This window comes from Melospiza georgiana, chromosome Z (genome assembly GCF_028018845.1).
Source record: "Melospiza georgiana isolate bMelGeo1 chromosome Z, bMelGeo1.pri, whole genome shotgun sequence".
Lineage (NCBI taxonomy): Eukaryota > Metazoa > Chordata > Aves > Passeriformes > Passerellidae > Melospiza > Melospiza georgiana.
Genome location: NC_080465.1, coordinates 5,326,041 through 5,349,322, shown reverse-complemented (window position 1 = coordinate 5,349,322; position 23,282 = coordinate 5,326,041). Strand labels below are relative to the sequence as shown.

The 23,282-nt window shown below is 44.3% G+C and overlaps 1 protein-coding gene across 1 annotated transcript; it reads left to right on the top strand.

Annotated features, from left to right (window-relative positions):
- The first annotated feature begins 656 nt into the window (after positions 1-656).
- FKTN (fukutin) lies at positions 657-15,054 on the top strand. The gene is made up of 9 exons (XM_058044384.1): positions 657-825; positions 2,191-2,250; positions 4,093-4,296; positions 5,804-6,081; positions 6,818-6,950; positions 8,593-8,722; positions 9,811-9,944; positions 10,166-10,293; positions 13,353-15,054. The coding sequence occupies exons 1-9, from the start codon at positions 721-723 to the stop codon at positions 13,564-13,566; spliced, it is 1,386 nt and encodes a 461-aa protein (XP_057900367.1). The 5' UTR covers positions 657-720; the 3' UTR covers positions 13,567-15,054.
- The last annotated feature ends 8,228 nt before the right edge of the window (positions 15,055-23,282 follow it).

Here is a 23,282-nt window from a genome sequence, read left to right as displayed (position 1 = left end):
ACAAACAAAAAAAACCTTCTGGGGATATAAATGCTTCTGCAAATACCAAACAGGCAGGGCAGAGGTGGCAGGTTCATTTTTCAGAAATGCAGGAAAAGCAGAGTCGAAGCAGCTTATTTGTACACAAAAACGGGATTTTGTGTACAAATCCCGTTTCCTCACCCCTCCCACGTGTCAGATGGAGACCGGGGCAGCCACCTGGGAGCGTGTTGGGCCTGACCGTGATTTTATTTTGAGGCGTGCGGGGTGTTGGATGGACGCTGACCGTGACTTGTGTTGATGTCGTGCTCCAGCGTCGCTATTTTTGGGTGTCCTGCGGCAGGGCCATCCTGCCCGTGGCTTTCCTTCGGGGCGCATCCCGGTGATCCCTGGGGCCGCTCCGCGGGCTCCCTGCCCGGATCCCCCCGCCATGGAGGGGACTGGGAAGCAGGGGCGGGTGCCGTCCGCGTGTGACGCGATGTTTTGTACTAATACAGAAATCTGCAACCCTGTGTGTGTCTCTCGCTGTGTCGTTTTACCTCCGCCTCATTTTGGGGGGATTTGGGGCGGTTTTGGGGGTTCGGGGTGGGTGAGGGACCCCCGTGAGGGGGGGGGGGGTTACGACAGCGAAGGGGGGGTGTTTTACGACGGCGGGCTGCGCTTTGCGGCGTCGCTTTCCGGCCTGAAGCCGCATCGCGGTGAGGGCGGCCGGGCAGCGGCTCCCGGGGCGCCGCGGGGCTGATGCAGAAAATCAACAGGAACGTGGTGCTGGCGCTCCTCTCGCTGACCAGCCTGGTTTTCCTGCTCTTCCAGCTGTGCTACTACAAGTTCTACCTGTCGCAGAAGGTGAAAGAAGGCAGGGCGCTGCCCGGGTTTCCCTGCGCGGCGCTGTGTGGGCGGCAGTCCCGCCCCCGCCGGGGATCCCTGGAGCGGCTCCGGGGGCGGGCGGGGAGCCCAGGCCGGTGTCCGGTGCCGGGGGTACAGTCGGGGTTGGGTTCCCAGCCTGGTTTCCGAGTCACTGTGTCAGCCAGGGCCTTTCGATTTCTCCCGTAGGGAATGATGCCCCCGCCAGCTTCCAGCCACCGCGGCTTTCCACCTTCAGCTCTCGTTTATCTGTCACTTTTATTGCCTCCCAGGTCGCAGCGAGCTCTGTCTGAGGACTCTGCCGGAGGGAGGCAGCATCTGCTGGGTGCAGGTTTTCCAATGGGTTTTCTATGGCGGAGAGAAATCCCAACATTTTTTTTTTGCAGTCGCCGTAGGGTTTTGTGACTCAGTGCTCCTAAAGTGCTGGGTGTCACAGTTTAAATCCTGGTTTTATACGTGGAATGCTGTTTGTACCTCTTTTTATACCTGACCTGGAACGTCCAGGCCAGTGGTTTTCTGCGACAGCAATGGAAGTCAATGTTACTGTAAATTAAATCCTCTGGTGGTTCTTAGTTTACAGTTGCAACTCCGATTCGACAAATGAACTCCCTTTATTTTTACAGAAGAATCGTGCAGGTTTCAAAGCACCCTGACTCATTTTTTTGGCTTTTCTTTCCTTATTAAGTGCAGGCAGTGTCAGTGCCAGCTGCTGCTGCAACTTTCAACTTCTTTCCCACCGTTTCTGGTTTTTAAACAACGACTGAGAAATTCTCCATGCTTTGGAAAAGCCAAAAAGCTGAGCCATGAGCTGCCTTGACTCTCTCACATGAAAATGCTGTCCCTAAAATTGAATTGTCTAGGATTACACCTGTAAAGACTGAGGCATAGTGCCACTGTCCCTGCCCCTGTGGTATTTGCCTGACAGGGTTTGTCATCCTCCTGTTTTACATTTGCTGGCACATTGGCTTGGAAACCCGAGGCCTCACCACTCAGTGCTTGCATGTTTGGAGGTCCCTGAGGCTTGGGTTGTCCTTCTAAATATATTTAAAATATATTTAAGCCACAGCAGTTGTTTATGATTTCACATTCAGCACTGTATGTGGGTGACCAGAGGCATAACTCCATTATCCATGAAGTGGATAAATGCCTCTGAATGTCGTGTTAGGAAAACAAGGATTCAACTGAAACTTTGGGGGTTTTATCTTCTTTCTTCCTTCCCTTCATTTTGTTTTGTTTTGGTTTTTTGGTTTTTTTTTGTTTTGTTTTTTTTTTTGTTTTTTTTTGTTTTTTTTTTTTTTTTTTTTTTTTTTTGTTTTTGTTTTTTTTTTTTTTTTTTTTTTTTTATAGAATGGAGCTGCTTTTTCCAAAGGCCGAGGAAGCCAGTCAGGCCAAGACAGCACAAGATGGGTATGTACAGTGTCACTGGTTCATGCAGCTCTTCCACAAGCCTCAGAACTCGCTGGGAACTGCAAATCCAGGGTCCAGCTCTCACTCTTCTCACTCTTCACCGGGCGCTTTCTGCTTTGAAGGAGGAAGAGATACACTTTGTAACTTTGCTCAGTAAATACAGTATCAAAACATCCCTGTAAAGTAAAACTGAGAAACAGTTACAGCTGCACAGCCTTTGCCAATGCTGTCCTTCCATTTGTTGTTAATGTTTCAGGAAGAAACACTTTTTCTTTCTGAGACAGAAGTGTTGATCCAGGGTTTTGTGTCCTTTCAGGCTCGGTGTCGAACAGATCGGCTGCTTTGCCATGCAGCTTCTTTGCTGCCCTGAGAAGCCCCTGGCTCACACAACCCTGCTTTGCCCACTCCAGGTGTTTAACCTGCTGGTCACTGTTCTGTTACCTGCTTGTGCTGGGTTGTAAAGCTCTTCCCAAGCAGGAAAATGTCAATTTCAGCATTCCAGCCCTCATTACCAGTGCTGGGAGTGCTCTTTGGTGCTTGAAATGGGATATTTGTTGTGCCTTGCAAGACTGAATGCAACCAAAAGCGCCTACCCTGGGGAATCAGAAGGTCCCCTGTCATATTTGTAGTTGGGGTTTGTTTGGAAACAGTTTTGCAGAAGACTTTTTGTTAACTGATCTCCCAGTGGAAAAGCAGCACAGATGGCTAAGGAGAGGGATGTGCTGGGAGCTGGCTGCCTTTCGGTTTGGATGCAACATGATAACGTTGCTAATTAGCAGAATGGCCATTTAAAGGCCTGGTTTCTGCTGAGCAAGAGGGAAGGTGCTCTGGCTAGGAGCTGTCCCTGGAGAAAATCCAGACCAACTGCTCTGTGCACTGCTTGCTCGTGCCAGGAGTGCCTTGCTATTCTTGGAGGTGACACCCCTTGGAGCTGCCCACCAGGTGTGAGGTGTCATAGAGCTCTCCTAAAGGTTTAACTTGCTCTTCTAAGATCGTCAGTGAGAAAGGGTGTGCCATGATCCTGCCACCTGCTGCACTTCAGCCTTTCCTTAGAGTCCCTGCAGTGGTGTGTCCAAAATACTAAATTTGAACTCGTTTCTCTTGGTCACTTAACATCAAGGCCATGTTTTTCTACCATTATTTGTGAGGCTTATAACTTATTTACATTTCAGCTGAAAGCATCTGTTTTCCTGGAGTAGTGATGGATTGGGAAGGTGGATACTTTTGCACAGATTTTTTTTCCTGTTCATCCTTCTGGTGTGCCAGTTTTAGTCACAGAAGTAATACGAGCACATCACTCAGCTTTCAGCTTTGTGTAGCTGAAATCACTGTGGGGGTGGCCTTGCTTGTGCCTGTACCACACAGGTAATGCTGCTGCCAAAACTCTGTTGTTGGCTCACATCCTGTGCTCATGTTTTCACATCTCCCTGGAGCCAGAGCTTTAAAATCATTAAATGAAAATGTTACAGATGAATACATTTAAGTGGCAGGGTGACTGTGGCTGCTCTAAGTGGTTTCTGTGTGCCACTGACATTTAAATGTGCTTGATTACTGTTCTCCACTGACTCAGGTTAATAACCCCTTGCATTAGGCACAGAACATTCTTGCTGCAGCTTTTTTACTCCTTATGCAACCTTGAGTGCCCTGGGAAGACCAGAACCCAAATTCTGTGTGGCATTTGCATCTCTTCTTCTCACTCAGCCTCACAACTGTTTGTGGAAGTGAAGTGCAAACTCAGAGGATGTATTAGGGGGTTAAGATTTCCGTCTTGCAGTGGGTTGGGGTGTCTTTCTGTCAAAGAGTTTTAATGCAAAGATGGTCTTTCTGTCCTCTGTCAAACAGCACGTGGTTAGGAAGTTCCTGGGATTAATATCCAGTCACAATATTCCAGTGTATTTGATCGATCCTTTGATTCTGGGACTGGTTAATAAAGACATTGAGCAGATCAGAAGCTCTCCCGATGGCCCCAGTCCAGAATGCAAATACTTCTGTGCTCCAAGAGACTTCACCACCTTTGCACTACTAGACAAAACATGGAAACATGATGTAAGTGCATGTTTTCTGTTCACAATTGTGTATTTTAATGCATTCTTTGATGTTGTCACTTAATGCCTGAATGTTTGTATCTGAATTCATGTGGTGGTGATATTGTAGGCAGAGGAAACTTTGTTTGAAAGTAAAAGTTGCCCATTTACTAGCCTGGATACATTAGGAGTAATTTATAGCTGAAACTTTTTAGAAGCTGTCTGCAATACTAAGAAAAACGCTGGTAGCCAGAGTCTATGCCAAAAGGAAAGAAAGAAGGTCTGTTAGAAAGGAAGAAGGAGAACTGGAGCCTGTAATGTAGGTGCATCCGTTATAAATCTGGAGTTTGGGAACTCATCAAGAAGAAAATGCAGTTATTGATGTGACAATTACCATAGTCTGCTAATTTACATTTCTTTTAGCACATCTTTGTAATGAATACCATTTCACTTCATGTATTGCTGATACTTAATGGTGTCTCTGCTTCTCTGTAATGTTAGGACACTTTTAATGGCTGTGTTAAAAACAGAGGTATAGGTAGCATGTGAGGAAGGACAGATTTAAATCCAATATTATTTCATCAATTAAGTGTAACCAGGAAATATTTATTAGATTAATTTCCACAGACTAAAAATACCAGTGACAAACAGCTTTTTTCTTCTTTTTTTCCTTTTTTAAATTTAATTTCTTTAAATTGTAAAATTTTATTTTATTTTATTAGAAAGAGCTGAAGGCACTGAAATGATCAGTGACTATTTCACTGAAGAACTTGAGTGAAGAAGGGTGTCACTCTGGGCCTGATCAGGCAGCTGTTTTACCCACAGGTGTGAAGGAATTCCCGAAGCTAAGAGTAAAGCTGTATGGCAGCACACTGAGATAAATCCATTTTCCCCTTCCTTTGTGTCTCAGTGATAATTTCTGTATCATTCAGGGGAGAAGCTGATATGCTCATACAGAACATTTCAAGTGGGGAAATTGAACGGCTCTTCAGGTGCTGATTGGTTTGTTGGTTTTTTTTTGTTTTTTTTTTTTTTTTTTTAAATCAGCCAGAACTTAATTCCCTTTGTTTGTAGAAATATGAAATCCTGTTACTTGAGGCCAGTGGTCAGTGTTTGGTGAGATTTTTATTTGCCCCACAAAAGAAGGTTTTGGGCTAATCATTTTTGTCTTATTATTCAACGACTTAGGAACACCAAATTTTGCAGAAGAACAGTTTTAGAGAATAGTTTCAGAGTGCAGGGTAGGGTGCTATGGCAAGGAACAAACCTAATCCAAACATGGCTTACAACATTAATTTGCTGTTTCATTTTGTAGTTTGAGAGACAAAATTTAAGACAAGGAAAAAAGTTGGTAGGAATTGCTTGTGACTGCTGGTCTTCAAGCTCTTAGAGATTTTTGATTCATTTGTGCTTAAGCCTGATTAAAAAATTAAATGAGGAACGGTGTGAGTTAGTAATAAGCATTCAGCTTCCAGTTTTGGTTTCTCTAATCTTTAGCCTGCTCTGCCTCCTGTGTTCCTCGTTTTCAGGTGGGCCTGTTTAGAGCTGCTGAGAAGATGGGGTTCCAGTGGCTGAAGATTATAAACAAGGACCCCCGCTTGGATGGGATGGATGACCTGTCTGGGATGGAAATCCCCTTGCACTACATATTCAAACTGGCATCCCATGCCATTCACCTGGTGGTCTTCTATGAGAGGAGTGGCAATTTCCTCTGGCACGGACCCCTGAGGCTCAAGCAGCACATGGACAGAAAGTTTGTGCCTTTCCGGAAACTCCACTTCGGCCGCTACCCTGGGGCCTATGAAAAGTGAGCTCACCATAGGGGAAGGAGAAAGCCACCATGGCACTCCCGAAATTCTTTCCTCTGTGTGTAAAACTACTCCCTTTCCTATAGTCAGGTCCCAAGATTCAGCTGAGAGTCAGACCGCCAAAGTGTAGGCTTTGAGAACATAGTTTCTGAGAAAACGAGAAAAATACTGAGGCATTTCACACATCAAAATAAATCTCTTTAACTCTTTCCATTAATTTGACCCCCTTCCTTCATCCTTTTAAAGCATGGAGTCTGTATGAGTTGTGTGCCTAAGTGTTCAAAGGAAACCGTGTAAGCTGTTAAATAATCTCTCTTCCATCATTATGAAGGCTGAATAGTTTTTAGTTCTTAAAAGCAAGTAGCTCCAGAGTAAAATTTGATTCTGAAGTCCATCCTGTAACACTTAGACAACCAAACAGCCTGAATTTTGATGCCCTGAACAACATCTCTGAACAAATTCAAGTCATAAGTCAGTGAAGGAATCCGTGATCTGACAAACCAGCTGGGGTTTGGAGGTGTAGGAATTCTTTTTAAACAAAGTTTTGAAATGTATGGGGAATTTGCTGAAGCTCTTGTTGCTTTTTTTCATTTAAAATTGGCTTGGCCTGTATTTGGACAGAGTGATCACTGACAGTAGTGTGCATTAAGATTATAACCTGAGTTAAAGGATAAAGTGCCATGTGATTTGTAATGAAATTAAATAGAGTAATATATCATCTCTCTTTCCATGCAGGCCAGAACTTCTGCTTGTTTCCATTGATGACTTAAAAGTTCAAATTCCAAAAAATCCGTCCAGTTTTCTAGAGGAGATGTCCCACTCTAGATTTCTTGAATGTAGGTACAGAGAAGCTCGGGCTTTCTTTCAGGTTAGTGGTAACTGGGTGGTGTCTCTGAGGAGAAATGTGTATTTTCACTGATTGACCCAAACCTAAGAACAGTTCACTCGTTTTGTTTGTTTTTTTACTTAAACGGGACTGTTCACATGCACAAAGCTAAATACAAAACTTGATTCTCATTCCACAGAGTGGAATATGGTGATGAAATCAAAACTTTACCTGAAGATCATGGCCTGTTTTTGGTTTTTTACTTGTAAGCACATTTTTTTTCCAAGAGGGAACCAACATATCCATAGTTCTTACACACCCTTACTGTTAAATGGATCTTATGTAAATAAAAATAAGTGGTTTTATTAGAGACACAAATAAAACTTGTGTCTTCATGGCTGAAAACTTTCCTTATAACAGTCCTTGAAATTTTGAGAAATGTTTAATTTTAGATTTTTTGAACCATGTCCTGCAGTTCCATGTTCCTCATTTGGCTCACCTGAAATGGTCACATTCCAAAGTGACTGACTTAATTGCTTTTCTGACTGTGTAAGCTAATGTTTTCAGAGCATTGTTTTTAGAATTTTGCTACTTGATTTAGCAGATAGAAATGTTTCTGCTGTAGTGTGGGGGGCATTTTGTCCTAACTTGGAAAGGACATGAGTTATAAAGTGATCAAAATTTCACAATTAAGAGTACAGAGTCAGAGTCAGACCACTGAATCTGAGCCATCTCTGAGTGCATGCAAGGGAGAAAAGGGCACTGGAGGCTCCAGTCTTCAGTCATTCAGGTGTTGGGGAAAGGGAGGAGCACTCCTGTTCACTCTAGCAGGCTGTAGATCCTAGTTTGGGTAGCAGGAGGGTCACAAGGGCATCCATGTGTTGTCCCTTCGCATGTGGAAGACAGAAAAATATTATCCACTTCAGCTTCCAGGCAGAAACCACCACAGGCAGAGACAATGTGCCCCTAAATGTTTATTGAACTTTGCTGGAGCTTTAACACTGAGACAAGCAGCTGGCACCTGTTTGGAAAAGTTAATTTTGGCTGCTTGGTGCCCAAGAGCTCTTACAGAAATCCATCACAAAGCTGAGTGGTTGTTCCTTTGTTAGAATTGGTAATGTTTGCCCAGCCTCCCGTGTTGGTGTTGGCTTTGCATGGATGGCAGACCTTGCCACAGTTCTGTCAGGAAATTTTTGTGTTTACACCGTTTCTCCTTGCCAGCTCTCCTTAAAACTCAACACCCAATTCTGACACTTGGTGGCGCCAAATAAATTAATCATAGAGTTCTGGAGGCTGGAAAAGCCTGGATGTGCTGGCAGAGACTGATTCTGTCCCTGTGCTCTCCTTGGACTCCAGGAATTGACTTCAGCATGTGCAGAACAAGGGCTCACCCGTGCTGCTGCCAGCTGCTGAGAATCAGAGTCTAATACATATTTTCTTATTGTAGTCTACTGTGAATTTTCATTCTTGTGGTTAGGAAAAAAAAGGAAGGTTGATGATTCAGTGATTTAATTTCCACTCTGTAATTCCAGTGCATGTTCTGAACATGGACTGTGTATGTAAAAAAGATATTGGCCCAGGTATTAGTTAAGTAAATTTTTAATGCTATTTTTCCCTAGGATGCCGAAAAAATGAAGGGACAGGTTTGCTCTCTGACAGTAACTTGCTTACTCTTGCCTTCCAGCTGTATCCTGATGATTCCTCTCTTGATGCAGTGGAATTCAGGAAAAAGGCAAAATCCTTGCTTCATCTGGCTGCCCTGACACTGAATAACTTGGGAGTGAAGTTCTGGCTGAGCAGCGGAACATGTCTTGGTAAAAACTTGTGTTGTGTTGCATTTTTAAACTCACCTGAAACTTTAAACACTTCATCCTCCACTTCTTGTGATGTCAGCAGAGGCCAAAAGTACTGGGTTGGAAGGTAATAACTGTATTGCAATAGGACTTTTTTTCTCCTGAAAAAAAGCTTTTTCTTTGGAAACCTGAGCAGCAGAGCTGCTGGGCAGATTTCCAATGAAGCATTTAGTGTTGTTAGCAATTACCTGTCTTGTGTTCATCCCTGCTAGGAAGTAATCAACAGTTCCCTAATTTGTGTGACTTGGAATTCACTGAAGTGCCAGTTGGAAAACACAGTGATGAGCACATTGTTCTGCTGTCCAAGTACACTCTAAGCCTGTTTTTCTTCCTATGCAATTAGATGCTTGTCACTGACTTCTAAAATGCAGTTTACACTAATTTATTTTCTTTCAAAACAAACTTAATAAAATTGCAGTCCATTGGAGTAGGTAATGCAAGTTTTCAGTTCTGCTGAAGGTACAAGTGTCTTATCACTGGTGGGGACTCTTTGTGAAGACTCATGTGTTCACATTTGCCTTGTATTTATTTAATAGTAGGGAATATAATTTTCTGAATGAACAGTTACTAAAAGATGGCTTAATGAAACAGACAAAACAATGTCCCACTTTGTGTCTTTCTGCTTTGCAGTGGTGATTGAAAGATGATTAACATCTTGGATGCAGTGTAAAACAATAGTTGCAAATCAGAAGCACAGCTGTGGCCCTGTAGCTGTTAACTGCTGATTAGATTTGGTCCCACATAAAGAACTTTTTTATTTTTTATGCATTTAAATTAGGAAACTGGAGATACATTATCTTTGTTTTTTCTCAAGTTCTTGGCTTTCTGAAGGGAGAGAGATGGCTATAAGTGCAGTAATACTTGTTTCCTTTGACGTGGTTCATCACATACTAAAAAAAGGCAGAAGTCTTGTTTGTGGCCTCAAAAGTCAAAGACTTTTGCCTGGTGATCTTAGGACAGTTCATTTTTCTTTTGCTTTGTTTCTATTAAATTCACGTTCCTGAATTAACTAATTTGGGATTTTTCTGCTTTATTTTCTTCCCCCTCAGGCTGGTTTAGGCAGTGCAATGTCATTCCTCACAGCAAAGATGTGGATTTGGGAATCTTTATAAGGGACTACAAAGCAGATATCATTCCAGCCTTTCAAAAAGCAGGCTTGCCACTGAAGCACAAATTTGGCAAGGTACATAGAAAATGAACATTTTACTTCATGTATGTGTTTCTGTAGATTTGTAACTTTGACTTCAGTTGCAGAAGTGTTTGATATTAAAAATAATGCAGAGTTGAATAGTCAGTAAGAATAGAAATATATGTGTATATCTAATGAAAATGAATTTGTTTTCTGCAGGCATAAGTTGCTTTGTTTTTCTATGTGTATATACAGTGTGTATTTTTGTATTCCAGGTGGAAGACAGCTTGGAACTCTCTTTTCAGGGAGAAGATGATGTGAAACTTGACATTTTTTTCTTCTATGAAGAGGATGACCACATATGGAATGGAGGAACTCAGGCCAAATCGGGCAAGAAATTTAAGTAAGAACTGGATTTGTACCAGTAGCAGGAAAGAAATTGAACAAGATAGTGTTTACTGATGGTATTTTGTGTGCTGTTGCCTGGCAAAGCCTGTGCTCTTTGTGGAAATGTGGATGTCAGAGGGGAATCAGTGGAGATTCTGCACTCTGAGACCAGTGAAGCAGAGAGAGAACAGTCCTGTGCCTTGCTAGAGAGTCAGTGTCAGATCTCTTGTGAAATCAAAAGCAAGGCTGGCATGTCATATATCAAGCAGATCTTATCTGACTGTGACAGGCCCCCAGTTACATAAGCACCCTAGATGAGAAAAAAATCTCTAAAACAGTGTTCATTGCACAAGCTAATTTTGTAGTAGAACATTAATCCTTAGGCATCTGTCTTGATGAGGAGGTATTATGGCAAAAAGCCTCAACTCTCTTTGCTCAGAAAACCCCACAATTTGGGATTTTGAGGTAGCAGTTTGGAATACTGGGTTGTGACAGCAACACAGACAATTCCTGCAGGCCTTACTGTTCATGTTCTCAAAATGGAATTTTGAATAGGATCCCATGTTTCTTGTTTCACACCTTTCAGTATTAAATCAGCAATGATTTAATAATTTAATTTAATAACTTAATCCCAATCAGTTTAGCAAACTGAATATGGGTTCTGATAATTAGATTTATTTCTTTCAAGCACATTCCCTCACTCAGAAGGAGATTGCTGCAGACTAGTTGAAAACCTTGTAGACTTATATAGGATTTCATTATCTTTCATATTTTGCCTGAAATATATTTGTTTGTATTTAGCTAATGGGAATTTAGTGAGCACTGTCATCCAGTTGGAGATAATGTCCAAATTCTTGTCTTAGTTATCTTTGTTCTGAAGTGATAAATAAAGACTGGGAAATATATTTTGATAACCAGCTTCAAAAGGCACATTTAGAAATAGACAAAAGAAAGAGCTCTGCTATCCAGCATATTTTCTGTGGGAATATTCTGTGGAATATGCCCACAGAAAATGTGCTGTATAGCAAAGTATTTTTTTTTTTTAGAATATAGCAGCAGTTCCAGTTTTCATGTGTGGTGCATTCTGAAGAGCAAGCTGACCAATAAATTCCTTTCCTCCTCTTTGTGCTCTTGTTGCATCTAAATTGCAGTAGCTGTTTCCATGCCAATGGAGTTGACACTGCTCCTTCAAAATTCCATCAAACCTTGGATACCTGAGAGATGTTTTTCCCCTGTTTTTTTGATAATGACTGGTCCAAGACATGAGAATAGGGGATCACTGTGACCCTGTGCTGCACTCCAGGTTTTGTATCCCTGGGTATTACAGCTCTTTTGAAACTCTATCTTCCACAAAACTCTTTCTTGTAGCCTCACAGTTATTTTTGGTGGTAGCTTATTAAAAGTTCCAAACATAGCTTTCTTGTTCAGTAATAACTTTGCTTAGGGAAGCCAAGCCTCTAATTCTGAGCTGGTGTTTCTTAGTTTAGTACACACAGAAAAGGACCAGGAAAACTGCTTGTTTACCACCATAAAGGCCCTGAGCCGTGAATTGTAGCTGTTCAGAATCCTTAGCCAAGTAATTCCAGACATGTGTTATTCCAAATGCACACTCAAAAAGAGAAAAGAGGCCCAGCTTTTGTTACTGTGAGATGTGAGAGCACTTGGCATGCTTAATCTGACTATGTACAACACCAGAATGACACTCAGTTTTGCTTAATCTCCAGCTCTGTCAGAATTTTGGTGGAAGGCAAAAGTGAGGAGGTCAGTCAGAAGAGAAGTGATTGTTTGCTCATGCTGAATCCTAAATCTACTCTCACAGTTTTAAAGGAATTATAGTGTCAGAAGAGATTCTGATTGCTACTGGGTAATCACAGAGAAGGGTGGAAGTTCTTTTCTAAGATTAAAACTGAAAGGTAGAAGGTATTTTCTTCAGAAAGCTAAATATTTGCACAGGCATACTTTCTATACAGCTAAATTAGAGGGTGGAGAGCTAGAGCGTTTCTCATTGAGTCCCTAAAATATTTCTCACAATCATTTTTAGCCTCTGTTTCCTTGGAGAGCTGGTTTCTAACCCTCACAGTCTGGCTGTGTGGTTTGCTTTTCCATGTGCACAAACATTTCCTCAGCATTCCTGACACAAACATGTGCATCCTCCTGATACTGTCTTGGAGTTGCAGCAATTGAGGCTTCTTCTTTGTTTGCAAATTGAATATTGGACAGTAGCAATCTCCAGCAGGGAATGGGTGTCTACAAAAAATGAGTCTGGGAATCAAATCCACACTGTTTGCTTTAGTCCTTAAAGTGAGCTAATTCTGTAGGTTTTTAACAAAGAGGACTTTGTGTAAGAGTTTAGTTTAATTAGCAGGCTCTGGATTTATATCCAGAAAATGCTTGATCACTTTGGTCTTTCCTTCCACTTAAGGCATGAAGCACAATTTCTTTATTTTCTCATATTGTTTGCTGAGAGCTTAGAAATTAAATTACCTTCATGCTTGCAAGAAGATGGAGGGGGCAGTTCTAGTTCATCACACAAATGTACAAACCTTCTTTAAAAGGACAAAGTGCTTATGATTTCATTTTAACCTGTGAAAAGAAATTTTAGGATTACTTTTTTTAAAAATTCTTTTTGTGTTGAAGTCTTCAGAACTTCAGAAGTGGGAATGATCCTCTGCAGGAATAGTGGGTTGACTTTGGTATTGTTTGACACCTCGAGCTGATAGGATGCTGTTCTGGAAATTTACCTGTAAACTGCCACTGCTGTAAGCATGCAGTGCTTTCTAAAAGGGGTAACTATTAAATCCCATTTGTAACAGGCAAAGCAGAGGCAGGGACAAACCTATAGGTGGCAGAATTATGTGAGCACAAGCAACAAAACAATTAGGAGGGCTCCTTCCTAAGCACATGAAGCAAATGTTCACCAGTTACTGTTGATAACACCCTTGTGCAGTGTGTAAGAGAAAAAATAGCATAAATGTAACACAGCCACTTGCTGCAGTTGCTTGCTTTCTCCTTGAACTTACATAGAGGTGCATTCTAGCCCTTTGCCAGTGACCACACCCTTTTGTTCTGGCACAGGTATCTCTTTCCCAAGTTTACTCTGTGCTGGACTGAGTTTGTGGAGCTCAAGGTCCACGTGCCCTGCGAAACCCTGCAGTACGTGGAGGCCAACTACGGCCCGGAGTGGAAGGTGCCTGTGAAGAGCTGGGACTGGAAGAGCTCGCCCTTCAACGTGCAGGACAATGGGATCTGGCCTATTGATGAGTGGGACAATGTCATCCAAATCTACTGAGCCCTGTCTGCTGGCAGAGCCTGTCCCCAGCACTGTCAGTGTGTGATTTCCCAGTGCCCAAAGGCGTCGACATCCATTTCCTTTGTAATGCCCCACAAGTTTCCTGAGGAGGCATTTTCCTCCCTTTGCTTAACAGGTGTTTTCTTCACCTTCATCATGCTTTTTCCACCTGGTTAAAGGAGAAGATTAGGGAAGGGAAGCTGAAAGAAAAGCTGCACAAAGGGAGTAGAGAGGACTGCAGTGGACTTATGGGCAGTTGACTGTTTAAATGTGAACAGTGGCCAGGTGGCTTTGACTTCCCTGGCATCTTCAAAACCTTCAGACTGTTCAGTTCTCAAGCTTGAGAGAAGGTTAGGATGGGAAAATCTCAGAGAAGTTCCTCTTTTTTCAAAGGAAATGTGTGACTGTTTAACTTCAAAACGCCAGAGTTACTAGTATTTCAAGTGTGCTTGATTTGAGACTGGTACATCCCTACCATGAGCAAGGGGTTGCTCTTGGGAGTGGAATGTTTCTGTGGCACAGAACCTATGTGACCACCTGCTTTACATCCAGGAGGTATCTGGTAATGGTGTAACACTAAGTGAATGGAAGGAGAAACTATTGACACTGGACATTTTTCAATTTGTCCTTCTTAAAGAATGTGAAGGTGCATGCTGCTGGGGTGGCTTCCCCATGAAAAGAAATAAAATTCTTGTTTTAGTGTCCCAGTCTGCGTGTTCTCCCTGTAAAATGTTTTACCGTTTTTTAGCAAATTACAGCTATCCCTGCTTTCCTGCAAGTGGATAGAAATGGGGGGTTATTCACAGTTTTCTGTTCCACAGAACAGAGGCTTCTCTTTAAGGGAAAGGAGAAATGTGTACAAATACCAACTGTTCCATCAAATTTGCAGCAGCAATCCTGGCAGTCCTCTCAGTTTCAGTTTCTCCTGTCACTGAAACATTGGAGTAAATTGTTCAGCTTCTGGCAAGAACTTGTCAGGCTGGCTCTTCAATTGAATGGTAACTTTGTTCTGCCTGGTTAAGAAGAGAGAGATGTAAAATCCTGCTAACACCATTCACTTGCTTAAGTAACCATGACATGATAAGGGATAACTTCTCAGGTAGAATTTTTTTTGTACCTTTTCCTTAAAATGGAAAAAAAAAAAAAAAAAAAGAAAAAAAGTGAATGTCCTTGTGGTTTTCATGTTCATAACTCTGTTGTCCTGAACTTCTTGGTGTAATAACATGCAGTAAGTCTGTGAGTTTCTCAGATGTGATAAATGTTTAAGAGTGAAAGAAAAGATGCTCTCAGAAAATTATAATCTGTCAAATTTTTGACTTTGTAGATGAAAAGACTAATGAAAAAAAAAATCCATGTCCCTGAAAGGGAGGATGTCTTGAGTAGTTGATTATATCTGTAAGGTATTCTTCAGGTTAAAATGTTTTCTTTTCAGAAGATACAAGTGTATATTTAACACTGATTAAAAGGAGAGTCTAATTTGCAACTTGAGATGCTGTTTCATCCTTTGTTTTGTCATCTTGGGCAGCATTTAACACACTTCATTGCATTTACCATGACATAATGCATGGAGGAAAATCCTGAAATGTTTCTTACTCTGCTTATTGACTGCCTGTCTTTGAGCGTTTATTTTTTAATAAAGATACTTAGATACAGCAAAGATGCTCTGAATAAGGCAGAAGCCCACATGTAGGAGAAAGGATCCTTCAGTTGCACAGAGAGATTGCACATTGCACATCTCCTGTCACTCTCTTGCAGTGCTCTGGCAGAGATTTCCTGCTTGGATGCAGTCTGGGTGCCCAGGAGTGGTGTGAACCTCATGGAACTGCTGCTCTTTGAGGGCACATCATAAGGCTGAAGCCTTGGCATTCCCACAGAAACAGCCTGATTGAGGTGTCCTTCCTCTTGGATTCTCCTGAATTGCCTCGTCTGAAATGGATTCTTAATTCTGTGTTACCTTCTTAACTTACTGCCTTCATTTTGGAAGTGCTCTGGAGAGGATGGTAATTCCTAAATTCTCCTAATGGTCTTAAGAAACCACATGTGAAGTCCCTTGGCTTCCCTGTAGCAAACAAGGTTTTTCATGTTATTTATGTGCAGCTGATAAAGACAGAAAAATGATCAAAGCACCAGAATAAAATCAAGGAAAGATTGAAGAACTAGCATTGCCTGAAGAGACGGGACCATGAAAGGCCATTTTCAAAAGCCATAAAGGACGGTTACAGAAAAAGGAAGGGATGTGTGTGCTCCTTTCTGTGGGTGGTAGGAAATAGAAGTAAATGGGAGGAATGCAAATTGATCCACCTGCACCGAAGCTGGAGTATTTAACATGTGGAAATGTGTAAAATCTGTGACTTTGGGGGTCTCTGAGAACACATGAGCTAAATGTCAGCCAAAGCTGAGCTGACTGTAGTTAAGGACTGACTGTACTTAATCCTGTCTTCCTGCTGGAGGGAGTTCCTCTTTCTCATGATTCTGTAGTATTCCACAACTTCCTGCTTTTACAAGGTGGAAATTGGAATCATCATTTGTATATGAGTTTAAGGAAGGATCTATTTCTGGAATCTGGCACTGGAGCTCACACTAGGAGTGATGCTCTCACGGGAAATGAGAGAAAACTGTAGCATTTTGAACACTTGAAAAAAAAAGTCATTGTTTGCATCGAAAGGGTGGATGCAGTTCTTCCAAAAAGGGTGTGTCTGATCCAAGCTGAGGCTGCAGAACAATCATGGAATGGACAATGCTCGGCTGCACAGAGGCTCTGAGGGAGATGCTGATGCTTTCCACCTGTCCACGAGCCATATTCTGACAGAAGGGCCCGTGTCTGTCCTACCATGCTGGTCCTTTAACCTCAGACACAGAAAATGGGCAAAACTGTGCTGATGAGGCAGGAGAGGATCCTGGAAGTATGATTGTCTTTCTCTGCTATCCAGATGAAAAAGTAGTAGCTGGTCTTGTTACGCCCTTGCTGTTGAAGCAGAGCCTGGGAGATGCTGGTTGCTGGTGTTAAACAACTCGCATCCTTTGCTGCTTTAGAATCCTCTAGAAGTCTGAAATCTGTCAGCTCTAGAAAATTGTGGAAAAAAAGCAGAGAAAACCAGTCTCTGCTTTGCAATGCCCACTGTAATTGTGTGTTTTGCACAGATGAACGAGATGTGTAGCAACGCAGACACCTTCCTCCCAAGGTGACTGCCTGTCACAGCACAGTGGCTCCCAGGGATGTGTTTCTGTCCTTTATTCCTCCCCAGCAGAATTCCCTGAGCTCACACAGCAGTTCAGGAAATTCAGGGGCAGCTGCCTCGCTGCTCAGGCTCGTTTCCTTCCTCTTTGTGTGTTTCTATCACTCTGTGAATTGCAGAGCAGAGCAAGGGAACTCGAGAAATTACGTGGAAGGACATCAAAGTCTGCCTGGCACTTGTGTTCACTGATCATCATCAGCTGTTTTGGTAAAGTGGCACAAGCAGACGATTTACACCAGCTGATAATATTTGCTTAATAGCATTGTGTTTCCTCAGCTCAGCCATTTCTGCTCCTTCCACTTCAAGCCCAGGATAAGCCAAGTGGCTCTCTTTGACATAAAGCAAATAATTACAGCGCCTTTCACCCATCCACTTCCTGTCAGAAAAGTCAAAACTCTTGAGTAAAGCAGCTTCCACAAGGAGCTACTGTTGAACTGTGTGGCCTCCCTCCTTGAGCTGACACCAGCCCTTCTTTATCACTGCCATTGTCCAGAGCAGTCTCAGGAGCTGGTTGGAGCAGCAGGAGCATTTTCTTTATTTAAAAAAACCTGTGTGTTTGCTCTCTGGGCTCCTGTAATCATCTCACATTGTCAGCATTCAGGCTTGGTCGCCTGTTGGTAACAACCTTTCTCAGCTGCACTGGAAGAGGGATTTCTGAACAAACATGGAAGGGGAGAGAAGATTAAATAGGGAACAGCCGGTAAAGACAGGAGCCAGGCCAGGCTGTTTGGTTTGTATTTTTATCCCTTTTTTTTTTTGTGATTTGTTTTAATTAATTACTTTATTTTAGGAAGCCAAGATACATTGTGTCATGTAGAAAGAGGTCCCTCCGTGATGGACCAGACATCTGGTGAAAAAATTTCTTTATTGTCATGGCTTCAGCTGGGACAGAGTTAATGTTCTCAGTAACTAATGTGTTGCTGTGATTTTAGACTTGGTATGAGAATAAATGTTGGTAACACGCCTGTGTTTTAGCTGTTGCTATGTAATTTATACTCTAAATCAAGGATGTTTCAGTTCCTCATGCTGTACCAGTGGGCAGGTGCATAAAAAGCCATTGAAGCAGGTGAGCTGAACAATCCAAAGGTGTCAGAGAATATAATGCTCTGGGTTCAGAGAATATTTCAGAGAATGTCATAAACTGGGGGGAGTTGGCTGGGAGGGCTGATCACTGCTGGGGAGTGGGATGGGCATCAGTCTATGGGTGGTAAGCAAACTGTGCTGTCCACCACTTACTTTTGATGTTTGCTCTCTCTCATTATTATTGTTACTATTATTATTGTTATCAGCATTGTTAGTATTTCACTTTGTTTTCTGTCACTGAACTGTTCTTATCTCAACCCATGAGTTTTACAGTTTTTTTTCCCCCGATCTCCTCCCCATCCCTCTGTGGGGGGGACAGGTCAGCAGATTATACCCCTGTCCCCCCCCAGTTAAATGATGCAGTGGGTTGTCCTGCATTATTTGGAAGGAAATTAGGTGTTTTTTCCTTGGAGCATGTCTTCTCCACGGTCTGACATCCTCTGCAGAGCCTGACATCCTGTGCAGCAGTGCAATGCAACTCCTCCAAAACGAGGTGTCCTGCTCTGTGCTTGGAAAGAAAAGTGTGTTTCTCTGACTCAGTCCCTGCACAGACAGGGAAAAGACTGTCAGGAGGGCTTTTGGCTCACCTTGGAGGTGCTGTTTTGCTCGGTGATCCTCATGAATACATGTAAGAGAATCAAGTAGGGTGGGAAAGACCTCTGGGATCATCAGGTCCATCCTGTGACTGATCACCACTGTCCCCCCAAAACAGAGCACTGAGTGCCACCTCCAGCCTTTCCTTAAACACCTCCAGAGACAGTGACTCCACCACTTCCCTGGGCATCCTATTCCAATGTCTTATCACCCTTTCTGTGAAGAAATTCTTCCTAATATCCAGCTAAATCTCTCCCCTGTCCCAGCCTGAGGCCGTTCCAAACTCTGCTCCTGTCCCTGTTCCCTGGAGCACAGCCCCGGCTGTGCCCTCCTGGCAGGAGCTGTGCAGACCCACAAGGGCCCCCTGAGCCTCCTTTGCTCCAGGCTGAGCCCCTTCCCGGCTCCCTCAGCCTCTCCTGGGGCTCCATTCCCTTCCCAGCTCCGTTCCCCGCCCCGGCCACGCCGCAGCCCCTCCATTGCCCGTGTGAGGGCCCGGAGGTGCCGCAGCCCTCGAGGTGCGGCCTCAGCAGGGCCGGCCCAGGGACGGGCCCTGCCCCGCTCCCGCTGCCGCCCCACGGCCGGCACAGCCCCGGGGCCATCGGCCTCTGGGCCCCCGGGCAGCCCTGGGCTGTGTCCGGCTGCTGGCACAGCGCCCCCGGGGCCTGTCCCAGCCCCTTTCCCCCAGCCTGGAGCTCCACGGGGCTGTTGTGAGCCCAGGGCAGGACCCAGCGCTGCCCCTGGCTGTCCCTCAGCCCATGGATCCGGGCTGGCCAGAGCCCTCTGCAGAGCCCTCCTGCCCTCCAGCGCATCCACATTCCACCCAGCCTGGTGACATCTATAAATTCTTTAATGGTAAATACAATCCCCGTATCTCCAACATACCTGGACACACAGGAACACCACCAGTGAAGGAGTTTGGGGTCCATCTCCATTAAACACCTTCCATGTGCTGCCTGTAGCCACCTGTGATGCCTTTCCTGCACTGCCGATGCCTTTAGCCCCTGGCTGTTTGCTTCAGCCACTTCTCTGGGTTAATGATGCCTCTGTAGTGTTTGGCGTTTGATCAGGAGAAATGCCTCTTCTTTCTTGCTGAGATAAAGCTGTTGCTGAGGTCAATGTGCTGACACCATCATTAGCCCCTTCTTTCTGGTCTTTTACAGCCACTTTGCTTCAAGCAGCTAATGAAGTCAGCCAATTAATCTGCTGCCCCTCAGCCCTCCAGGGACCTGCCTTCCCCTGCAGCGCAGTGGAGGTGTCCTAACCCCTGAGTAAAGGTCCACAATATCTCCTGTGAACAAGGAACAAGGAAAGGCCCAGAAATTATTGTTTTCTCTTCTTTCTTTGACCACCAGATCTTCCCATCCCTCCCAATATCAGTTCTGAAAGGCTCTGGTTGTTATCCAGTCCCCATGAATGTCTCATCTGGCAGGCTGGCATGAGGCTAGTGGAAGCCTGGAGATGGGTACTTTGGATTTTGGCCCGAGTGGTGACTTCCATCTTCACCTTTTGAGGCAAGGGAGTTTCATGAGAACTTCCACTGAAGTGATACCAGGCTTTGCCACTGTGGCTGCACAGGCCCAGATTTCACGCACAAATGGGCCTGAAAAGGAGGAATCTGATTGATATGGGGCTAATGCAACTTTTGTGATGGTCAGCAGTGCTCGTGCTGAGGGTTGGAGTCCTTAAAAGACGTGAGAGAGAGTCGCCCTTACCTGTGGCACTAATTGTTGTGTTGTTACTCCACAGCATTAGCAAGGACTGAGGCAGAAATGCAAAGCCCTACCAGGATGCTTTCTGCCTTGCTGAGGTCTTTCTGCCAAAAAAAACCCTAATAAAGTGTGTGCAGAAATGGCAGCTGGAAACAACAGATGATACAGATTAAGTGGCTTTGTAATTGTGCTGGCTATCAAATCATGAAGGCCCTGTGTTTGTTAATTGTTTTTGGGTGGCTGCCTTTCTCTGGGACTCTCCATCCAAAGGGGGCTGGAAAAGGATTTTCTGACTCTGAATTAGTGTGATAACCTGAATAATGCCCAGAGTCTGTGCAGAAATGGGCATCCACCTCCTGGAAAGGCAGCACTGTCCAAGCAGAATGGTGTTGGTGCATTCCCTGCCGACACTGCAGGTGCTGGGGAAAAAAGAGGAGGAAAAGCTGAGCACCAGAGGGTGTTCTAATAGTTTTCTGTGATTCATCAAGGCTGTTTTATAACAAAATATGGCCTGTTTGAAGAGGGCGGAGGGAGGAGTGAAGAGGAAAAGTTGACAGGGGCTTGGGAGTCCATAATTTCACATGTTAGGGGTTGTGGGTGTTTTTATGTGAGTGATGCCTTGTGAAGGCTGCCCAAGAACAGAGACTAGATGGAGGTAAATAATAAAGCAGGGATTTATTAAAAGGCCTCAATGGATGCACCTTGAGCAGCACAAGAGCCCAGCCAGGGCTACACCCAAGATGAACCAAAATGGTCACAAAATGCAGGGCCAGTCACCGGGTCTCTCACTTTGATAAGTTATGCTCTATTTGCATGTTGCAGCTTTTTGTCCAATTCCAGCTTTAGCCCATGAAGTCCCATCCTTCTTCTTTTTCTCTCTTCAGTCCACTGCTGTTTGTGCTCCTGGGCCTGAGATTTGGATCATTTCTCCTTGGTGCCCAGCTAGAGCAGGAATTGTTTTGTCTCCCTGCTCTGTGCTCAGAGCTCACCATCCCCTCATGTGAAACTCAGACTAAAGCAGCACAGAAATCTGAAAGACATAAAGGCCAAAACCTGAAGCATAATGAGGAAGTGGGAAAACATGAAATAGAGGGAAATATAAACTCCTTTTCCCTGTTCTGATCCTTCACTGGTGCAAAGAAGGAAGGCTGCTGATGCCTTGGAGAGGGAAAATCCAACCCACGCACACCCTGTGGATCAGCACCACAGCTCTAACAGTGACCAGTCATAGCTGGGAGGTTTCAGGCTATTCCCAGCCCTCCCCCACTGCTCCTGGTCCGTGTTCCATCCAGAGACCTGGGACACAAGCAGGGACCTTAATTTATAGAGTGGGAGGGGGGAAATGTCAGCGCTGACAGGCAGAGTGGTGCGGGTGGAAATGAGTTGTGCTGATAAGCCCTCCTGACTGTATTTTATTTTACCGAGGTTCTTAACAAACCATCTTTATGAAATGCAAACCTGGCTTATCAGGCTAATGCAGATTGTCTGAAATCCTTATCTCCATGGGCCAGTTAGCTGGAGTGATTCCCTTTTCATAAGGAGCAGAGAATGAAGAGCTGCACACAAGCCTTCCCCCCCTGCCCCACCTCCTCCCAATCGCTGCCATTTACTGGCAGTGAAGCGAAGGGCTCTGATTTCCAAACTCATAAATAACGCAGGGCCCCCGAGCTGAGCTGTCCTGGGCTCCCAAAGAGTTGTTCAGCTGCACAGGGAGGGGCCCAGGGCAGGGCTGGGCAAGGGGGTAAGGGAAGAGCCCCTGGTTTGTTGCACCTTTCTGAGAACGGCCAATGTCTAAGCTGACACCTAAAGCTGGAGCAGCACAACCTCCTCACAAGATCCATCCCTTCCCCTCACCACTAAGCACACCTAGATCCTGAATTTTGAATGTGCTTCCTTGGAGTGAGTTTTGCTCCATAACTTGGCCTGCTGTCTGCTGGGGAGGAGCTGCTGCTGCTGCTATTTGTATGTTGAAGATTTATTGTGAGAAATGTGCCCGCTGTTCAGGAGAAGGTTTTTTTTCCCCCTTGATTCTGTTTGTGCTGTCTGTGTATTTTCTGTGCCTCATATGGGTCAAGTTTGTGTGCCTGGGGAATGGATGGCAGCTAAATAGCTCTGCTGCTTTTTCTGGGGGCAGAAGCATGGAAAAAAGGTAATAGCAGCTGCGAGGAAATGTTTTTGTTCTGGTTGCTGAGCCTCTGGGGAATATATATAAAAGTCCCTCTCTGGGAACACAGGATGGAATAAACAGAAGCTGCTGTTGTCTCTGCTGTCTCTGTGATCTCTGGAAATGTTCTCCTTTCCTGGGACACCATGAGATGCCAGATGATCTGCTCTGGGTCCTAGCCCTTCAATTCTTGTACTGAAGTGACAAGACCTGGTGAAGAAGGGGCCTGACTTTTACCCACCAGCACCTACAAGTTCTTCTCACATCCATTTTGCCAATTTGAGTGCTTTTCTGATCAGGAGACAAGGGTCTAGATTAAACAATAATGAGGTGTAAGGAGGCCTCACAGAGGTACAGCTGTACAGAAAAATGAGGCTCTGCAGGGAACAGGTTTCCCACAGCACGTGGCACTGAGAAATTCTAGTGGGGTTGCTGTCGGCTTCTCGTTCCTCTTGGCATCTGGGAAGATGCCAGCATGAAGGATTAGTTTAGCAACAGAGATTATCTTTCTCAAAGCAGGAGAGCTTGTCTACCCCAGGATGCAGTGTTATCCCTTTCTGTAGATGCTACTTAACTCCTAAACCCAGGAATATTAATTACACCAAAGCATGGGAATATCTTGACCACGGAGAGGAGCACGGAGATGCCACTGCCATGGACACCTTGGGCACCTTGTTGGACAGGTGCAGTTGCTGTCCAGCCTGGCAGGTCAGCCAGCAGCTGGCAGGACTCATCATTTCCAGGCAGCACTGAGGGCTGAACGGGGAAAGGACATTTCTCTGTGTCACAGCTCCTTGAATAAACCCACCCCACTCAGTGGTGATGGCTGTGCACACACAATGTATCTGTCCCCTGGTGTTCTCTTCTTTGTTCTTGTGGTTTTTACCCCCAAGTCAGAAGCATTTCCCCTTCTTGAGTTGAGAAGAGGAG